At 49.1% G+C, this 18,390-nt stretch overlaps 1 protein-coding gene across 1 annotated transcript; it reads right to left on the bottom strand.

The window, feature by feature from the left end:
* Positions 1-40: 40 nt before the first annotated feature.
* On the bottom strand, positions 41-17,897 carry LOC149341270 (eukaryotic initiation factor 4A-I-like). The gene is made up of 9 exons (XM_089543285.1): positions 17,797-17,897; positions 15,949-16,039; positions 15,616-15,748; positions 12,308-12,613; positions 4,420-4,529; positions 4,189-4,332; positions 3,918-4,055; positions 2,124-2,293; positions 41-851 (listed from the first exon to the last, which is right to left on the bottom strand). Exons 1-9 carry the CDS (start codon positions 17,817-17,819, stop codon positions 707-709), a joined length of 1,260 nt encoding a protein of 419 aa, XP_089399411.1. The 5' UTR covers positions 17,820-17,897; the 3' UTR covers positions 41-706.
* Positions 17,898-18,390: the final 493 nt, after the last annotated feature.

Below are 18,390 nucleotides of genomic sequence, written 5' to 3'. Positions count from 1 at the left end.
GGAAGACCCTTTCTCAAATACAAAACAGTAGAAACGCAAGTCATGTTACACAGGAGAAGGTATTTCTCCCTTTACTTTTATTAACATAATTAGCTGTTTTTTTTTAGTTTTGTAGTCGCCCAAGGCAACTTCCATGAAACGCTTGCCTCACCAGAGAAAAAAAAAAATCCTGGGACGTGAATGAGGCAAGATGGGGGGCGACAGTATTCTGTCCTGGCGAAGCCGCGATTTCTATGCGAGAATTTTCGAGCCCTTTTTAGAACTGCATGGCTGACCACTGCTGGCACCATTTTGACCATTACATGTCAAGGGCAGCAAACAATGGAGAGACACTGGCACTGAAAGCAAGGAAAAAAGCTACCAGCAACAGGCCAAATCAGATGCACTGCGCAAAGTTTAAGAAATAAATTTTGAATGCCCAAAACAAGGGCTGTTGCTGGAGCTTTCTAAACGCATGCCTCTACAGCACCAGTGTTCGCAGCCAATATTTCGCTGCCACAAGTGTGCCACTGCCGACCAGCAGGCAATGCACATACCAAGTGGGCATAGCTTGTGCCGAATTGCTGGCTTCCCACCCCACTTTTCTGTCCAATGCTTCAACTCCCCCTCCCCTCCCAGTGTCCATCTGTTGCATGTGTGCCAATTCTTAACTTCCACTCTGCCCAATCATTTCTGTGCACCCCAGCACTGTCACAGAGCCCCAACTCTAGATCAGGTCAGCCACGTTCATGGGCATTTCTTCAATCTCTGTGTTGTAAAAGCCCTCAATGTCCTTCAGGGTGCGCTTGTCCTCCTCAGTGACAAAGTTGATGGCAACACCCTTACGACCAAACCGACCTCCTCGGCCGATTCTGGAAGGCAAGAGAGAAAAAAAAGCAACTTCAGCAAATGCAAAAACAAACAAAAAAAGAATAAGAGAGAGAGACGGGACCATTTAGAAGCACGTCACACACATTAAGATTCACATGCCCATAAATAGCAAGTGAAACTAAACCGAATTCAATAGTGTGATAATGCATACTGTATTTACATGACAGCTTCTGGGTTGTGCAGAAACCTGCCAGCAGGCTAAATTTATGGCCAGCTATGCAAAACACTCTGTGGCTGCATATTGGTTTCAAACCCACGGCAGCGCGAACAGATCAGCTCCCCTAGTCCTTGCATTAGACTACAGTAGCCGACCAATATTTCGGACTCCAATAATTCGGACTAGCGCGATATTTCGGACTTCGCTGAGGAACCGTTGAGCACCTCATAGGAACGTGTACATTTTCGCGACCGATATTTCGGACTTTGCGGAGTCTAAAAGTTCAAATTTTCGGACCAATATTGTGATCATTTTTCAAACGAAAGTTTGTTATTTCGGCCTAATATAGACGAGAGCGGGCATCGCTGTCGCTATCAACCCGTTGGCCGCCACCGTGAAAGGCGCCATCTTGGATCTATATGGATTCGGCTCGGCGGGCGCAATCGAACTGGCTTGGTTAGGCTTGGCTATTTGTTCTCCATCGTTGCCATTCGAGATAATGAGATGCTTTCCATTGCCATCGAGATGGCCTACAAAGGGTGCGCGACCGCATTGTAAACGGCACAGTGAGACATCTGCAGCGTCCGCCGCACCCCGCGAAGCGTCGTCCAACTGAGCCACTGCAGCTCTTCATCATTACTGCCATTAAGTTAAGGCCACACTTTTCGTTGCCATCAAGGTGGCCTACAAAAAAAAAAGTACAAGCTGGGGCACGTGATCACATTGAAAATGGTTTGGTTTATTGGGGGTTTAACGTCCCGAAGCAACCCAGGCTATGAGGGATGCCATAGTGAAGGGCTCCAGAAATTTTGACCACCTGGGGTTCTTTACAGTACACGAGCCTCTAGAATTTCTCCTCCATCAAAATTCGGCCGCAGCGGCTGGGATCGAACCCGCGCCTTTCGGGCCAGCAGCCGAGCGCCATAACCACTGAGCCACCATGGCGGGGCACCGCGTTGAAAATGGGACAGCAGCATCTGCCGCAGCTTAGATGAAGCTGCCATGACACGAGATGTGGGTTTCTCTCACTCCGGATTTAATTACAGAGAACATGCATAATGGGCATGCGAAGCAAACAGAAATAAACATGACTCACCTGTGGATGTAGTTTTCCCTGTTAGTGGGCAGGTCAAAGTTGATGACCAAGGACACTTGCTGAACATCAATGCCCCGAGCAAGCAGGTCAGTCGTGATCAGTACTCGACTTGAGCCCGACCGGAACTCTCGCATGATCACATCTCGTTCCTTTTGGCCCATGTCTCCGTGCTACAAAAAATTTAATGAAAACCAGTCACAAAGCTGACGTCATAGTAATTTGCATACAATGCAAAGACAAATCAATGCTACAACTGCCGCACTTTCAAACCGCAGCATTACATTCCAGATGGAAGAAAATGGAACAAGGTGCATTCATGCAGCTTTCCAATCCAGAAAGAAGTCAGCATGCAGGCACAACAATTGCTTGAAAATTTCACAGTTGTGACACCGATATTAAAGAATTTTTTTAAGATCAGCTTCCCCCTCTAGAAGAGGAAGCAGCTTTGAGCAAATTTACTTTTTGACGCATTTACATGAAATTTTTTTTGAGCACAATAGAAATAATTGTATGACTAACCTCACAAAACTTCACCGTTATATCCACAGAAAATTTTTTAATACACACTTTCCCTCCGAGTGTTGCAATAAGGCAGTAGTTAAGAAAATTTGGCAGAAGGCTGGTTAAACATTTATTGTATTCCTAATGGCGTGCTACAGATCAAGACATTCTAACAAATTTTTTTCAAACCTAAATTATGTTTTGAATTTCTGTGATGCAATGTCAACTGAGATATCCAGATGGAGAAAAAATTTCATACAATTTTCAATTCACAAATTCAAACAAGGTAAATCTTAACCTGCATTATGGCCCTAGAAATGCAACAAAACGAACCGAGTCATGAGGAAATCTGCTTCGCAGGGTGAGCATCGACGATTGGTTTAGTTTAATTTATGGGGTTTAACGTCCCAAAGCGACTGAGGCTATGAGAGACGCCGTAGTGGAGGGCTCCAGAAATTTCGACCACCTGGGGTTCTTTAATGTGCGCTGACATTGCACAGTACACGGGCCTCTAGAATTTCTCCTCCAAAGAAATTCCAGCCGCCGCGGCCGGGATCGAACCCGCGTCTTTTGGGTCAGCAGCCGAGCGCCGTAACCACTGAGCCACCGCGGCGGCGCATCGACGATTGGATACAACCAGAGAACAAAGCAGCAAATGCCCCTCAAAGGAGCCTCTCCAGTCAACGGCGTCGACCAATCCTCCCTCTCGACCGATTCACATGGGTGGGGCTAGCGTGAAATTGCAGGAGGTGGCAGATGAACATGCAATGCCCAGGGCTTAATCGGATGAACCATGGAGTCATGAAAATGTTGACATCATAGGCTGGAAGGCCTCCTTCGAGGGGCATCTGCCGCTTCCTTCGAGTTAAGACTGAACTGAAAAACCGCAGCGGAGAAAATCGCCAATTGAGCATTTCCTCAAAACGCACAGCCGCAGCAGTTCCCCGAAACAATTTTTTTTAGAGTGGCTCTCGGTCAATTCCCAATGAAATTTTGGGACAAGCACAAAAAGCGAAGCAAACAAGTGAATACAAAAATGATAAACAGAAATGATTCGTAAAGTTCCACTGTAGAGAGCCCTCATTTTTGTGCCTCAACCTTTTGCATGAGCATACTCGGGATACAGTGGCAGTTTTTTTTTTTATCATGCAAGTCTGTTCGCATACTGCTGCTAGGTGGCAAGGCCAAGTCACGTCGAACCACTGCAGTACAAAGATGGAACAGCACAACGAGTACCCAATGCCACAAGGCAATACCCTCCACCCACAGACACCAATCTGCAAGTCAACCCACCAGGGCTGAGACAGTGAAGTCCCGCTCGTGCATCTTCTCTGTGAGCCAGTCAACTTTCCGCCTCGTGTTGCAGAAGATGACTGCCTGGGTGATGGTCAGAGTCTCGTAGAGGTCGCACAGTGTGTCCAGTTTCCATTCCTGCACAGAAGGCAGCACACAGCTCTTCACACACTGCCCTACATCCGCCACACATTCCACGCATGCAGTGCAACATTTAAAAATTACAAAATTTAAAGTGCTCAAGAAGAGCGCCGACAGAAGAACAACTTGCCTCACGGTCCACAGCGACGTAAAACTGCTTGATACCCTCAAGGGTGAGTTCCTCCTTCTTCACAAGGATTCGGATGGGATTACGCATGAAGCACTTCGTCACATCCAGCACATCCGAAGGCATCGTAGCCGACAGCAGAATTACCTGCAATAAAAAAGCAAGGTGCATCGAAAAAAATTAGATGAAAACCTGGATGTTTCAGAGCAGCCACACAAGCAACATGCAACGTACCTGAATGTTTGAGTTTAGTGTCCGAAACACATCGTAGATCTGGTCTTTGAAACCTCGGGACAGCATTTCATCAGCCTCATCCAGCACGAAGATGCGGATGTTGTTTGTTCCTAATATAGAAAAGCGCACAGTGCATGGTTACCACCACGTTTACACAACCAGGAGTGGCCGAGACCACTTGTGGGTCTGCACAGCAATGGCTGTGTTGCACCAGTGATTGAGGTCCCATGGCAGATATTCCCCAATGGCACCTCACCCAAAACCAGTGGCACACTGTCTGACCATTCGACACCTGCGACCGCCCTGAATATGCACGGTCCCAGTGCTTTTATGGTCAGTTGCTCAAAAATAACCACTTCCCACAATGATTAAATACAAAGGTACCGTATTTATCCAATTCCAACGCGCACCCAATTTACGGCACCAAAATAAAATTTCAAGCCTCGATTCTAATGCGTGCCCGATTTCGGTGATGAAAAAAAAAAAAAAAAGACAAGCCCTGCTTCTAATGTGCATGCGATTTTAAGGCTTATTTCCCCCACTAAAAAGGAGTGCGTTGAAATTGGGTAAATAAGTCTCCTTACAATAGAGCACATAAAGACACAGCTCTAAAAAACATGAAAATTCTTAAGACAGAAGCACTGCAACATCTGCGTTATTTTAATGACAAGGTTCTCGTTACATCCTCACTGTGAATGCAGTGATCTGGCCATTCACAGAGTCACTAGTGGGTAAGCAACCTTTGACAATATTTTAACGAAGCAGGCGAGCTCGCAGTGGCGCGGGAATAAAGTGCTCACACTAGGCCAGCAGCCATTCAATCATCTCATGTCTATCGTTCGTCGAGCCTCATTCTTAGACTGGCCGCCACGTAACATTTGGTGGAGTTTGCGGGCTATCACCCAAATCTCATCCTCCTGGTCATCGTGCTTCGGAGCCCTGTGTCTGCCTCTCCCTGTCAGCTGTGGACCGGCAGCTACATCGTGACATAATCGTGGGAGCCAATGAAATTACAAATACAGCAAATGCGTCCATCACATCCAGTGCAGGAGATGCTGCCAATGCATCTTGTGCATAACTCTCATCACCCGACGACGCATCAATTACATCCGCACCAACAGAGATGTACTTTTCTATGCTCGCATCCGTTGGCACAGTGTCCCGAAGGGCTGCCCAAGCCACAATAACCTCTGGTGGCTCCACTCTGAAACTGTAGTCTTCCTCGTCCGTTGTTACGTTGGCAGTACCTTCAGCATTGATTATGCTAGACCGGGTCGCTGTCCATTCTAAGGCAATCATTTGACGGGCCATGAACAAGTCCAGTGTCAACAGCAGCCCAGTGGCAACGTTTAGCCACAATCAACCGCTGCCTGAATCAACCGCTGCCAATAAGCGCTTTCCACACTATAGATAATGCATTGGCCTAATGGCTGGATCACAGCCGCGCAGTTTGGTTGGAAAAACTGAACCTCCCCATTTTCCAGCTCAATGTCCTCATCTTGAAGAGCTTCATATCATAAGGCCTTCATATAGTGTTTGAAATGTTTGATGCAATCATTTTAGATGGCCTGCATCATCCACGATTTCTTTGCCAAATACTCTGCAGGCAAGTTCTACCACGTTCGAAGCATAGAGGCCTCGCATTCTTGCCGATAATCAGCAAGCAGCACTTGTCGAGGCCGTTCATGTTGGTGCAGAGAAGCAGGGTCGTTTTTTTGCTGTGCTTCCCTCCATTCCCTTCATGTCCAGTGTCTTTGTGGCCAGGAGTTAATAAAAAGGCCATTCTCATCCTAATTATAATTGTTGGACAGGGGCACGGATTATATCCGGCAAAGCAGATGGTGCTCAAGTCGCTGCACCATTCATGTCTGAAGCAGCACACTCGCTGCACTACACTTTGGCAACAATGTCTTGATGGTTCAGCCAACCTGTACTTGCCTTAAAATCACTGATACTGAGCATCACTGCTTCCATTTGAATGGCATGTCGAGGAACCAGTGAACAATATCCCAAGATCCCCGCAAGCAGCTGCATCAACTTCATGCACTCAGCGGACGTCCCCAAATAAAAAATACTGGTGATAGCGTCCTTCGACTTCAAATTGTTACCGGCATGCTGTTCGAGATGCCGAAATTGGCTGCAATGTCTTCTTTTCTGCCGCTTGAAGCCTCACTGAAGTCTCGCGCCTTCAACTCCAAAAAAAAAAGGAACTTCCGCTTTGTCACCATGCTTGCACCGAGTTGAGCGCACAAGCACAAATGAAAGGGTCGAGCCAATTGGGCCAACACTGCATTGCACCTCGCATGATCTAGAACTGATACAGATTTCCTGCGTGTGTGGCTTGGCAAAACGGGCCTGTGCCATGTCACAAGGGAGCCAGCCACATCACCGCCACAGAACAACAGCACCCCTCTACGAGTTCGTTTACGAGTGGTGCAGTGGGCGCATATTTTCAGTGAGCCTAAGAGCCATGGATTAACAAAAATGCTGACGTTATGCTGATTTCATCGTAAAATATATCTCTAGCCCTGCTATACTCTGCCCAATGGTCTGAAACCTACAGAGAACGCATCTGATTTTGGTAACTGGAAATCTGCCAACTACGTGGGGAGCTGCCGGAACATGTGTGCTCCGACAGCTAGCAGGCACCAGCTGCCAAATAAAGCGGTGCACCACACAATCGAGATAGACTGCGTTCTCCTAGAACACCTAGTTTTAACAGGAGCTCCACTGCTGCTCTTCTGAGCCATTTGTATGACTTGGCACTCAAGAAAATTGGGCATGACTACACAAACACCAGCACGTCAAAAATAACCACTTCACACAATGATTAAACACAAAGCTACCTTACAACACAGCCTTGCAACACAATCTAGTCTTGCCTTGGCCCCACTGCACAAAGAGCAAGTGCACACTGCAACATTGCTTGGCCTCCATCTCAATAAGCCTACCGCAACAGAATCTCGATGATACGATTACGGCCGATAAGGATTTTAAGAATGCTTTGAACGGACTATATTGTACAGAATACGTTAAGATTCGGGGGTGATACGAACAGTTTCTGAACCCACCGCGAATGATACGAATGCACAAACCAGCGGCGCATGCAAATGGGCCAGCGCAGCTGGTCTCGAAAGAGGAACATACCCGCCGACTCCTCTCCACCCCCCCGCCGCGGATGATACGAACAAACGTACTAACGCACAAACCAAGCCACCGACAGCGCTCAGAGGGGGAGGGGTACCATAGCTCGAGGGTACACTTATTACCGACCATCCAAAGTAGGCAACCTCGAGGGGAACAAACCTGCACCCCAAGATTATTTGGAGATACAGTAGAATCTCGATGATACGAATTTCAAGGTAACACGCAAAATATTCGTATCATCCCGAATTCGTATGATCCAAAACAAGACAACTTCAACATGAGAACGAACACAAAAATGAACCAAACTTTATTATGGCGAGCTATTTCCGGCCGAAAAAGTCCGTAATGCTTGTCTGAACTTTTTTGCCATCGATGTCGCGGACAAGCCCCGCCTGAAATGCATAAAACCGTGCAGCGGTTTCGTCGCTCACGCTGCCGGCACTTACGGTGCGGCGCAGAACGTCCAGAGCGTGAAGAGTCTCTCCCGTTGACGGCGGTTGATCACACTCGTCGGCGTCTTCACCATCGCTGTCAGGTTCATGTTCGCCATCATCTGCTTGCTCGCTAACCAAGTCTTCAATAGACCTTAGCCCGCAGGTCGCGACGTTGTCGTCCGCGGTAACGAAGTCTCGAGCCGAAGCTTCAGTTTCCAAGCTGTCCCAGCCATCAATGGTCAAGTCTTCATCTGGCTCTTGGCAATCTCCCGCGGAGGCCGCATCACGCCCGATGGCAAATCCGCACTTTCTAAAACAGTTTGAGATTGTCTCTGGAGTTACACTATCCCAGGACATAGCTATAAAGTGTAAAGCATCCAAGAGGCTGATCCGCAAGTTGGCTTCTTTGCGGTCAATTTTTGCCAGCAGACGCCTCACTAAAAGTCCTTTGAAATGATGTTTCACATTTCGTATTATCCCAGCGTCCAGTGGCTGCAGGTGGCTCGTAGTATTCGCCGGCAGGAACCTGACTGTCAGGTTATTGAACAACATTTCCTTTGGGTGGGCAGAGCACTGGTCCATGAAAAGCAAAATTTTCCGGTCTCTTGACGCCATTTTGCGATCAAGGCTTGTCAAAAATTCGCGGAAAAAATCTGCAGTCATCCACGCCTTTCGATTGCCTTTGTAAATGACAGGCAAACGTTCCGCCGATCGGAAACACCTCGGTTTCTTGGACTTACCGATGACGGTAAGCTGGAGCTTCTCGGATCCATCCGAATTGCAACAAAAGAGTACTGTAACTCTCTCCTTGCTCTTCTGGCCGCCCTGGCATGCCTGTCCTTTCACACACAAACTCCTCTCCGGTTGAAGGTTGTAGAAGAGGCCCGCCTCGTCGGCATTGAATATGTCGCGTGGCGCGTAATCTGAAATGAGCGCCGGCAGCGTGTCCAGCCACTCGTCAACAGCTGCCTCGTCCACTTTCTTGCCTTCACCTGAGACGACCCGGTAGACAAGTCCGTGCCTCTCTTTGAAGCGGTGCAGCCATCCGCCAGACGCTTGGAAACCTTCAATTCCAAGCGCAAGTGCGATGCTGTCGGCTTTTTCACGCAGCACCTTGCCGTCCACGTTGACGCCGGCCGCCGTCACTTCGCGGAACCAAGTCAGCAGGACCTCTTCCAGCTTGACATGGGTCGCCGTTTTCGCCTGCTTGACGTTCACACCGAAGTGCTGCGCATTCTTTAAGATCACCTCTCGCTGCCCAACAATGGTGCAGAGCGTCGACGGCGCTAACCCTAGCTCTTTCGCTAAGTCGACGCGCTTCTTCTTGGGGTTTTCGTCAACCTTCTTCAGCACCTCAAGCTTCTCCTTAAAAGAGAGGGCTTTACGCTTCTGCGACATGTCGGCAGCTGCGAACGCTTGCGTCCTTGTCAAATTTGCGCAGTTCACGATGCCACGATACAGCGAAGCTCACAAAGAGGCGGCGAACGGAGAACTGCGGCGGCGGCAGACAGCGGCACAGGCTTCCTGGGAGCAGCTGGCGAGACAACTTTTCGATAGACCAATGAGCTGCCAGCAAATGGGTGACCGGGCACGTGACTCGCCTTTGCCGCCCTTGGTTCGTCAGGCTGCTACAGGCACGATCTGTCTCGAGGGGGGCGCACGCTCTTAAAAAAGAGCGAGCGCGCACCCCTCGAGACCGGCCGTGCTACAGGTTACAAAAGGGAGGTGAGGGTAGGATGGCTAGCGGGATGGAGAGGAGGCAGCTGGAAACCCCTCTCCACATCTGCGTGCCATCAGTGGCTCGGTTTGCGCGCTCGTGCAACGTTCGTTCGTGTATTCCGCGGCGAGGGGTGGAGAGGAGTCAACGGCGGCCGCGGCGGGTGTTCCCCTCTCCTCTGGAGACCAGCCGCGCCGGCCCGCTCGCATGCGCCGCTGGTTTGCGCGTTCGTATCATCCGCGGCGGGTTCAGAAAGCGTTCGTATCACGCCGAATCTTAACGTATTCTGTACCATGTAGTCCGTTCAAAGCATTCTTTAAATTCGTATCATCCCGAAATTCGTATCAGCCGTAATCGTATCATCGAGATTCTACTGTACTAAACTATTACAAGGGCTGCAGAAAAGGACTCTGTCGCGTGGAGGCAGCTACAAACGGGCTCGTACCCAAACCTACACGGTACTCAACAAAATTTATCCCACACAATACACTGATGCCAAGAACCACCCACGCTGTACCACATAACGTGGGCATGCCAGAGGATAAGCGTGGCACCCGTTATAACAAACCCGAGTGCGGAGCAATGGGAGGGAGTGCTCTCCAGCGATCGCCGAGTCGACCAAGAAGGTTTGATTCGGCGAGCACAACTGGCAGCAGCTTCCAGCGGAGCCCTGGACTAAGGGCAGCCGACCTTTTTACAAGTGGATGTCATCTGACAGCCGCAGAAGAAAAGTAAATCTAGAGCTTAATGAAGTTTTTCACTCACTCACCCACCGCGGCCGCTGCCTCTTCTCTCCACCCCCGCTAGCCAGCCTACCCTCCACTCCCTTTCGTAACCTCCAGCAGCCCGACGAGCCAAGGGCAGCCGAGGCTAGACACGTGCCCGGTCAGCCATTTGCTGGTAGCTCATTGGTCTATCGAAAAGTTTTCTCGCCGGCTGCTCCCTGGAAGCCTGTGCTGCTGGCTGCCGCTGCCACATTTCTCTGTTCGCCGCTTCTTTGTGTGCATCGCTGTGTCGTGAACTGCGCAAATTTGACAAGATCGCAAGCGTTCGCAGCTGCCGACATGTAGCGGAAGCATAACGCCCTCTCTTTCAAAGAGAAGCTTGAGGTGCTGAAGAAGGTTGATAAAAACCCCAAGAAGCGTGTAGACTTAGCAAAAGAGCTAGGGTTAGCACCGTCAACGCTCTGCACCATTGTTGGGCAGCGAGAGGTCATCTTAAAGAATGCGCGGCACTTCAGTGTGAACATCAAGCAGGCAAAAACGGCGACCCATGTCAAGCTGGAACAGATCCTGCTGACTTGGTTCCGCAAAGTGACGGCGGCCAGCGTCAACGTGGACAGCAAGGTGCTGCGTGAAAAAGACGACAGCATCGCACTTTCCCTTGGAATTGAACATTTCCAAGCGTCTGCAGGATCGCTGGACCGGTTCAAAGAGAGGCACGGACTTGTCTACAGGACGTCTCAGGTGAAGGCAAGAAAGTGGACGACGCAGCTGTTGACAAGTGGCTGAACACGCTGCCGGAGCTGATTTCGGAGTACGCACCATGCGAAATATTTAATGCCGATGAGGCGGGCCTCTTCTACAACCTTCAACCGGAGAGGAGTTTGTGTGTGAAAGGCCAGGCATGCCAGGGTGGCCAGAAAAGCAAGGAGAGAGTAACAGTACTAATTTGCTGCAATTCTGATGGATCCGAGAAGCTCCAGCTTACCATCACCGGTATGTCAAACTGAGGTGTTTCCAATCAGCGGAACATTTGCCTGTCATTTACAAAGGTAACCGAAAGGCATGGATGACAGCAGATTTTTTCCGCGAGTTCTTGGCAAGCCTTGATCACAAAATGGCGTCAAGAAACCGGAAAATTTTGCTTTTCATGGACCAGTGCTCTGCCCACCCAAAGGAAATGTTGTTCAATAACGTGACAGTCAGGTTCCTGCCGGCGAACACCACGAGCCGTCTGCAGCCTCTGGACGAAGGGATAATTAGAAATGTAAAGCATCATTTTAAAGGACTTCTAGTGAGACGTCTGCTGGCAAAAATTGACCGTAAAGAAGTCAACTTGCTGATCAGTCTCTTGGATGCGTTGCACTTTCTAGCCATGTGGCAGGATAACGTAACTGCAGAGGAGACAACCTTGAACTGTTTTATAAAGTGCGGATTTGCCATCCGGCGTGATGCGGCTTCGCCAGCAGATTATCAAGTGCCAGATGAAGACTTGACGACTGATGGCTGGGACAACCTGGAAACTCAAGCTTCGGCTCGAGACTTCGTTACCGCGGACGACAACGTCGCGACCTGCGGGCTAAGGTCTATTGAAGACTTGGATGACTGCAAACATGAGCCTGACAGCGATGGTGAAGACACCAACGAAGTTAGAAAGAAGGCTTAAATTTTTAAAATGCATGATCAATACACTGAAAAATTCGGCACTTACTTAAAAACTACATTCACCTCAAACTATTCTGAGTTTTGCCGCTCCGAATTACTGAACACCTACACCACGTCCAGTTCATGTATGCCCATGCTTTTGCACCATGTCGTGAACAGGCTAGCCAACATCACAATGACATAAAATCATGAAAAGTACGCACGCAAAGCCTTGCGGCTGATCATGTCGAAGACACGCCCTGGGGTGCCAACCACCACGTGGACGCCCTTCTCGAGCTTGCGGATGTCCTCGCGCACGTTGGTGCCCCCGATGCAGGCATGGCACTGTGCACTCATGTAGTCGCCCAAGGCAATGACCACCTTCTGGATCTGCTGTGCCAGCTCCCGTGTGGGCGCAAGGATCAGCGCCTGGCACTCCTTCAGCGATGTGTCAATCTGCTGGAGGATGGCAATCGAGAAGGTCGCCGTCTTGCCAGTGCCCGACTGGGCCTGGGCTATAACGTCCATCCCTGAAAGAGACCGGACACCAATCAGCCAACAACGCAGAGCACAAGATCAAGTAGTGCAGAGCGGGCTTCTTTCCAATGACTAGGCTGTCTGTCAGTACCTGTACAGAGGTCACAGACCGAAGTTCCCTCCGCATGAAGTTGAGACAATGTTTATATTGCATCCTTTGCTGCCAGACGTGCAAATTTAAGGGCACTGCCTGACTATTAGTAGATGCTGAGACAAGCATTTGCTTCTTTAAATACTATCCGACATCTACAGCGAGCTGAATCCACCTAGAGCTGTGCACGGGCTCGGGCCGGCCCGAAAGCCCGTACCCGGCCCGGCCCGCGGGCCGGGCTCGGGCCACGGTATATTTGTCTCGGACGGGCCGGCCGGGCTTCACGATCGCTCCTGCGTGGCTCCAGCCGCCCTACTGTTGCAAGGTTCGAAACTAATCTCCACATGAGTAGTCTCATGAGCCCAAATGACACTGCACAAAGGAAGGTGAGGCGTGTCGAACCGAAGGCACTCGCAAAAGTACCCTCCGCCACGCGTTGACGGGGGCCGGGTGGGGGAGGTCATTATCACATGTACGAGACAACAGGATTCTCGCTCGTGTGGCAACAACGACGTGTTGTGAGCATTATCTTCTAGCTCGCCATGGTTACCTGCGTAGGCGCATAGTTTAGTTGCCGTCACGTGAATGCACGGAGGTCGCGCGATTCTATTCGTCACGGAGGACAGCGAAATCTGGCATCAAACATGTCGCTGGCGACTCATTGGGGTCGCCCCCTCCGTGACGATTCCAGTGCCTCCGTGAGTCACAAGAGTGAAATTATCTCTTTCTGTTTCATCGCCACTTCAATTTCAGCTTTGCAGGTCGGGCCGGAACCGGGCCGGGCCTTAACTCGGGCGGGCTTAGGTTTCTTCAGTGTCGAGCCGGGCCGGGCCTCCGTCAGTAGTGTAGGGCTCATGCCGGGCGCGGGCTGAAATTTGCGGCCCGTGCACAGCTCTAAATCCACCTACCACCCATTTAGCTCAGCTACAAATCAGCACTCATGAGCGAAACCATTCATGCACAAATGGGTTCAGTCCCATATGCACACTGCATGAGCACAGTAAACTACAGCGAGGAGTTGACCTGATGATATGCATTTTACAACAGATTTGCACAGGCCCAACATAACTCCTACAGACATCAAACTCAATCATGACAAATTTACACACATTCCTTTTCATAACATGACTGGCGGGAGCAATCTGGAATGCACGGCCGGTGAAGCACTTTATTCGCAGAAGCTGCCACTCATAAGCATTCCAAAATGAAATAAATGCGGATATGTGCCTGCCCATGTGACGAAATTGGCACTCTTAACTGGTCAGTTCCATTTTCCTGCCATTTTCAGTGCTGTGTGCTGCCATTTAGAAAAACTCATAAGCATGAACAATCACAAAGCCAAAGTGGGGAGCCTATAACATCAACAAATGAGCATAAAATAGGCAGCAGCACGAAAGAAAACCATCTGTGGTGGTCGGTACCAATGACAACAGGCGTAGAGTACCACCAGCGCATAAGTCAGGCGAAGCTGGTAACCAGCAGCGTCAAACAGATCCTTGCAGCTTGCATGGCCGGTGCTCACCGCAAGTGATTCGAGAGAAAAAGCTGACAGAAAGGCCACTGGTTTCTCAACAGCACTGGAGCGCGAACAGGAAGCTTCCGATTCTGCATGACAATGTGGGTCGGGTAACACTGGCTTACAGCAGTGCCCGCTGTTATCAGCTGACCTAAACCGGATATGTGAAACCCTCGGAAGACTGCAGGCCGGACTTCAGGCAAGCGGCATCAGGGTTAAACTAGGAAGCCATTTTTTCCCCCATTGTGGCTCAAATAATATGAAGTGGTTCTTAATTACCCTGCAAACAAATATTTGAAATCAGATTCATCCAAAATCAAGTAAGTTAACACAGTCTAGCAATGGACCTGGGCTAAAGGAGGGCGTTAGCACACAAGTGTGCATGAGAAAACCGGCAGCATGCCCGGGACTTGCTAGCCATTTCCAAATACAAATTTCTTATTATGTTACACTTTTTTTGCCATGAAACTGACTTCTGTGTTTTCTCAAAACTGTTCTGTGTCAGGTCGCAAGTTTGCGCAAGGGATATCTCGGCATCTGGAGCAGCTGTTCTTGCAGGATAAAGCTGAACGTAGAAGGGATGCAATGCTGGGATCCAATTTTTATTACCACCTCAGATCTTTTTTTTGTTTCCTCATGTTTGTTCTTCAGTCACCTTGATGAGAGCATCAAGTTCAATGGGCTAATCAATCACACCCAACACACCATATAATGAAACTGTGGCAATTTAGATTATGAAAATGCTCATTCCTAGGGCTCAACACACATCTCACCCTGCAGTGAGCACGCCCATAGCCCACTCCAAATGTTGTTAGTCCACCATTACCAAGAAGCAGGTCGTTCTCTAAATGCTGCGGGTCTGCCTCACAGCTACAGCAAGAGAAGTATATTGTTGCCAGAGTGGCAGTGCCGCGGCAATGACCAAAACATGCTTGCAGAACCAAAGGGGAGGCAAAAGAGGAGCTATGCAGACGAACCAAAAATTACCAGAGGGAGTCCAATTGGCTGATCACAGGGGGGGACTTGTCGGCGACGAGCGAAATTTTCCTATGCAGAACTGAGCGACAAGGCAAGCCACACAAGCAGAAGGATTTGTGCGCCGCCACCGTTCGTCGCTTGCCACAATCACCTTCACATGACTGTCGCATACGTGGAGCTCAGGCTTAATACCGCTGCTCCAATAGACTAGCCTCACTTTCTACTTTGATAATCACCACATTAGGTGCTTGTTGCGTCTCTGCCCCGTTTCTTGCGCTGTGTTCCTTCATAATTAGGTGCCAACTTGCGCGTCGCCGAAAGTAAGAAGCAATGCAACAGCTTTAGAAATTCAGAGCCAGTGCTAACACAACACCACACACCTCGCATGACAAGCTAGCCAAAGTACCTACCTTTGATGCATGGGATAATGGCTCTCTGCTGGATAGCAGATGGCTTCTCAAAACCATAGGCATAGATTCCACGCAAGAGCTCTTCACGGAGGTTCATGTCATCGAAGTTATCAATGATCTCCTCCCAGTTGCTCTGTTGGAAAGAAAAACACCGCATCAGCTATCATAGCTGCTACCATTTACATACACTGCAGCCCCTTAATGTGTATAGAAAAAAGAAAACACATACACAGGCCCAGACATCAACAAAACGCCAACCATTTTACGCAGAGCATGATGGCCATTATAATGCGGAGAGAATGCCATCTCTAGCAGAAAAAGCAGAAGAGTCACCTCGATGATGCCGTCCGGCTCCATGCCTGGGGGCCCATCGTACTCCTGGTCCTGGCGTTTACCGTCAGACTCCCAGTCGTTCGGCCCATTTCTGTAAAAAGAAACAATCGGCAACAAAAACAAGATGAAGCGTAATGATCCTGACAAACTTGGACCAGCTGCAACCACAGTCCCAAGAATCATACCCCCAACCAACCTAGCCCAGAACAGTAATGAAAAGCCAGTGCCTGGTACAATTCCCTTACTGGCGCGATTTGCATAAAGGAAGAAGGGAGGGGGGGGGGGGGGAATACCCTGTGGAGCGAACGCTGCTACCAGAAGTAATGGCGCAAACACGCCGAATCGAAGTGACAGCGTGTACCGTCGGTCATTGAGGCCTTGGAGACTAGTTTCCCCCTAAGGCCTCACCCAAAACCGACGTTAATACTGTGCGACCTCTCGACGATCCGAGACCGTAAGTGACAGAACGGTACCGGTGCTTTTAAAGGTCGCATGTCAATTTCATGTCAAAGGCTGCTTATGAGTAAGGCATGTCAAAGGCTGCTTATGAGTAACCGCTTACCTTGACTTAGTCAACAGAACTGCCGGCTAACGATTACGTGATTTAGCCACGGTCCTGAGAAATTGCAGGCTTACGATTACACGCAGCAACATTAAGCAGCAAGATGTGAACCTTCCTACTACGCGCCTTCACTGATTTTGGTTACTGAAAACTAAATAAGCTACAGACTACCACAACCACGATTGTGCATGACGTCAGATGGCAGACAACCAAAGGCCACTTTTATAATACAACTATGTCAGTACGCAATCTTGATTAGACGGTCACTAAGCGCTTGCCTAATGGTTTCACTCAGCAGCTGCGCGTTATGGAATAGGCGACAATGTACTGTCACCGGATAGCATGACAGAAGTTAGGAGGGGTGTCGGCCCAGCAATTCTCGACAGCCGGAAATGTCGTCGGTAACTTAGCCGTTCAATGGCCACCGAAAAATCTGAGTCAGCAATCAGCAAAATCTTTTAGAGTCAGCAATCAGCAAAAGATCAGGTTCCTGATTGGCACCAGCCGCAGATGGAGCAAGAGAACAATTAAAAAATGTAGCGCAACGTACGAGCGAGCGTTTTTTTGTTAAATTTTGAAGACTAGAGATCCAACACGCTATTAAACAAAACTTAAAAGGAATGTCTCTTTGCTGGCGGGAGCTTTTAAAAGAGTATGCGCTGCTAACCGACACCTACCAGTAGTTGAACGTCGTAGCAGTATTCGCTCAAGAAAAGCGATGACACGCCGCAAGGCCTAAACTAGGCCTAACCGCCGACTCCAGCGCAGTTGAACCGGCGACACGGCGCAGTTGTTAACAGACGGCCAAAGATTCGCCCGGACGGGCCCCCATCCCTACTTAACGCTACGTGGATGTTAAGATTTTGACAACGTCATTAAATCATTGCCGCTATTGCCTTGCAAGCTGTTTCAAACGCGCCCATTCAAACGACCGACCGGTTGTAGGCGGGCAATTTGCCATGGTTCGGAAGACTAGGCTGACTTGACCGCAATGTAACAATGGGAAACAACTAACTGGCGTCTCCTGCGTAGAAGTTACTCATTTGCTACGAAAAAAGTTTGCCCAAAAGCAGCGTTTAGCGATGCACGTGTTATCCACAAAGCAGAACCAATTCGCCATGATGGCCGTGTCACAAGACGGGCTCCAAAAATTCGATTATTTCGAATATACGACCCGTATAACGACCCTCAAGTCTACTTGATATTAATGACGGACTATTTAAAAGTCTACTCTGAACAATTTCGGCACAGTCTAGCCGAAAAATACTGTTGAAAACGGAGCTCACCTTTCATCGTGGGAATAGGACATGTTCGCATGCAATTAGTGCGACACGAAAGGAAAAACCGGCCGCAGTTTCAGACTTTGTATCCCTCCGCTTTATCGTGCCGGCGGCGTTTTATCATGAGATAGTTTAAAAAACCACAAGTGAAGTAGGAAACACAAAAAAAGATTATATTTTAGCGCTTTGGTTATCTTTTATCTTCTAAACTTTTGTAAACTTTTCAGTGTAAGTGCATGATTTCAAGGACTACATGATTGTGTCGGAAGTACTTCCGCTTGGGTGAAGCGGCGCTGCAGCCGCTTTTGTTGCTTTTTAGTTTTACTGCGCCGTGCGGCTTTTCGCGGATGTGGCTTGAATTTCTCTCTGCATTTCATTGCCTCTAGACCCTAGTACTGTAGCCCTTTATGTATATTTTTTCACGCATATGGTTTTACGTGAGGAGCCTGACGTGTGGCTGTGGCCGTGGTCGTGCTCCCTTCTCTTTCACAATGCTTTGAAGGCTTTGAACTCGTACCCGGCGTTTGCAATCTTTCATTGGTTTATTGTAGTCGGTAAGTTCATCAACCGGATTGTGCCCTGCTGCGAAGCACATGGTAC

Source organism: Amblyomma mixtum, chromosome 5 (assembly GCF_055824585.1).
Source record: "Amblyomma mixtum isolate Tamu chromosome 5, ASM5582458v1, whole genome shotgun sequence".
Classification (NCBI taxonomy): domain Eukaryota; kingdom Metazoa; phylum Arthropoda; class Arachnida; order Ixodida; family Ixodidae; genus Amblyomma; species Amblyomma mixtum.
The sequence above is the reverse complement of the archived record's forward strand: the minus strand, read 5'-3'. Positions and strand labels throughout refer to the sequence as shown.

Bases quoted from the DNA above. Each gene is read 5' to 3' on its own strand.
- LOC149341270 (XM_089543285.1), bottom strand. From the start codon at position 17,819: ATGTCCTATTCCCACGATGAAAG. The intron at 12,614-15,615 runs GTAGGTACTTTG...GGTCTCTTTCAG, and splicing joins CATTATCCCATGCATCAAAG to GGATGGACGTTATAGCCCAG. The intron at 2,294-3,917 runs GTGGGTTGACTT...AATTTTTTGTAG, and splicing joins ACTTCACTGTCTCAGCCCTG to CACGGAGACATGGGCCAAAA.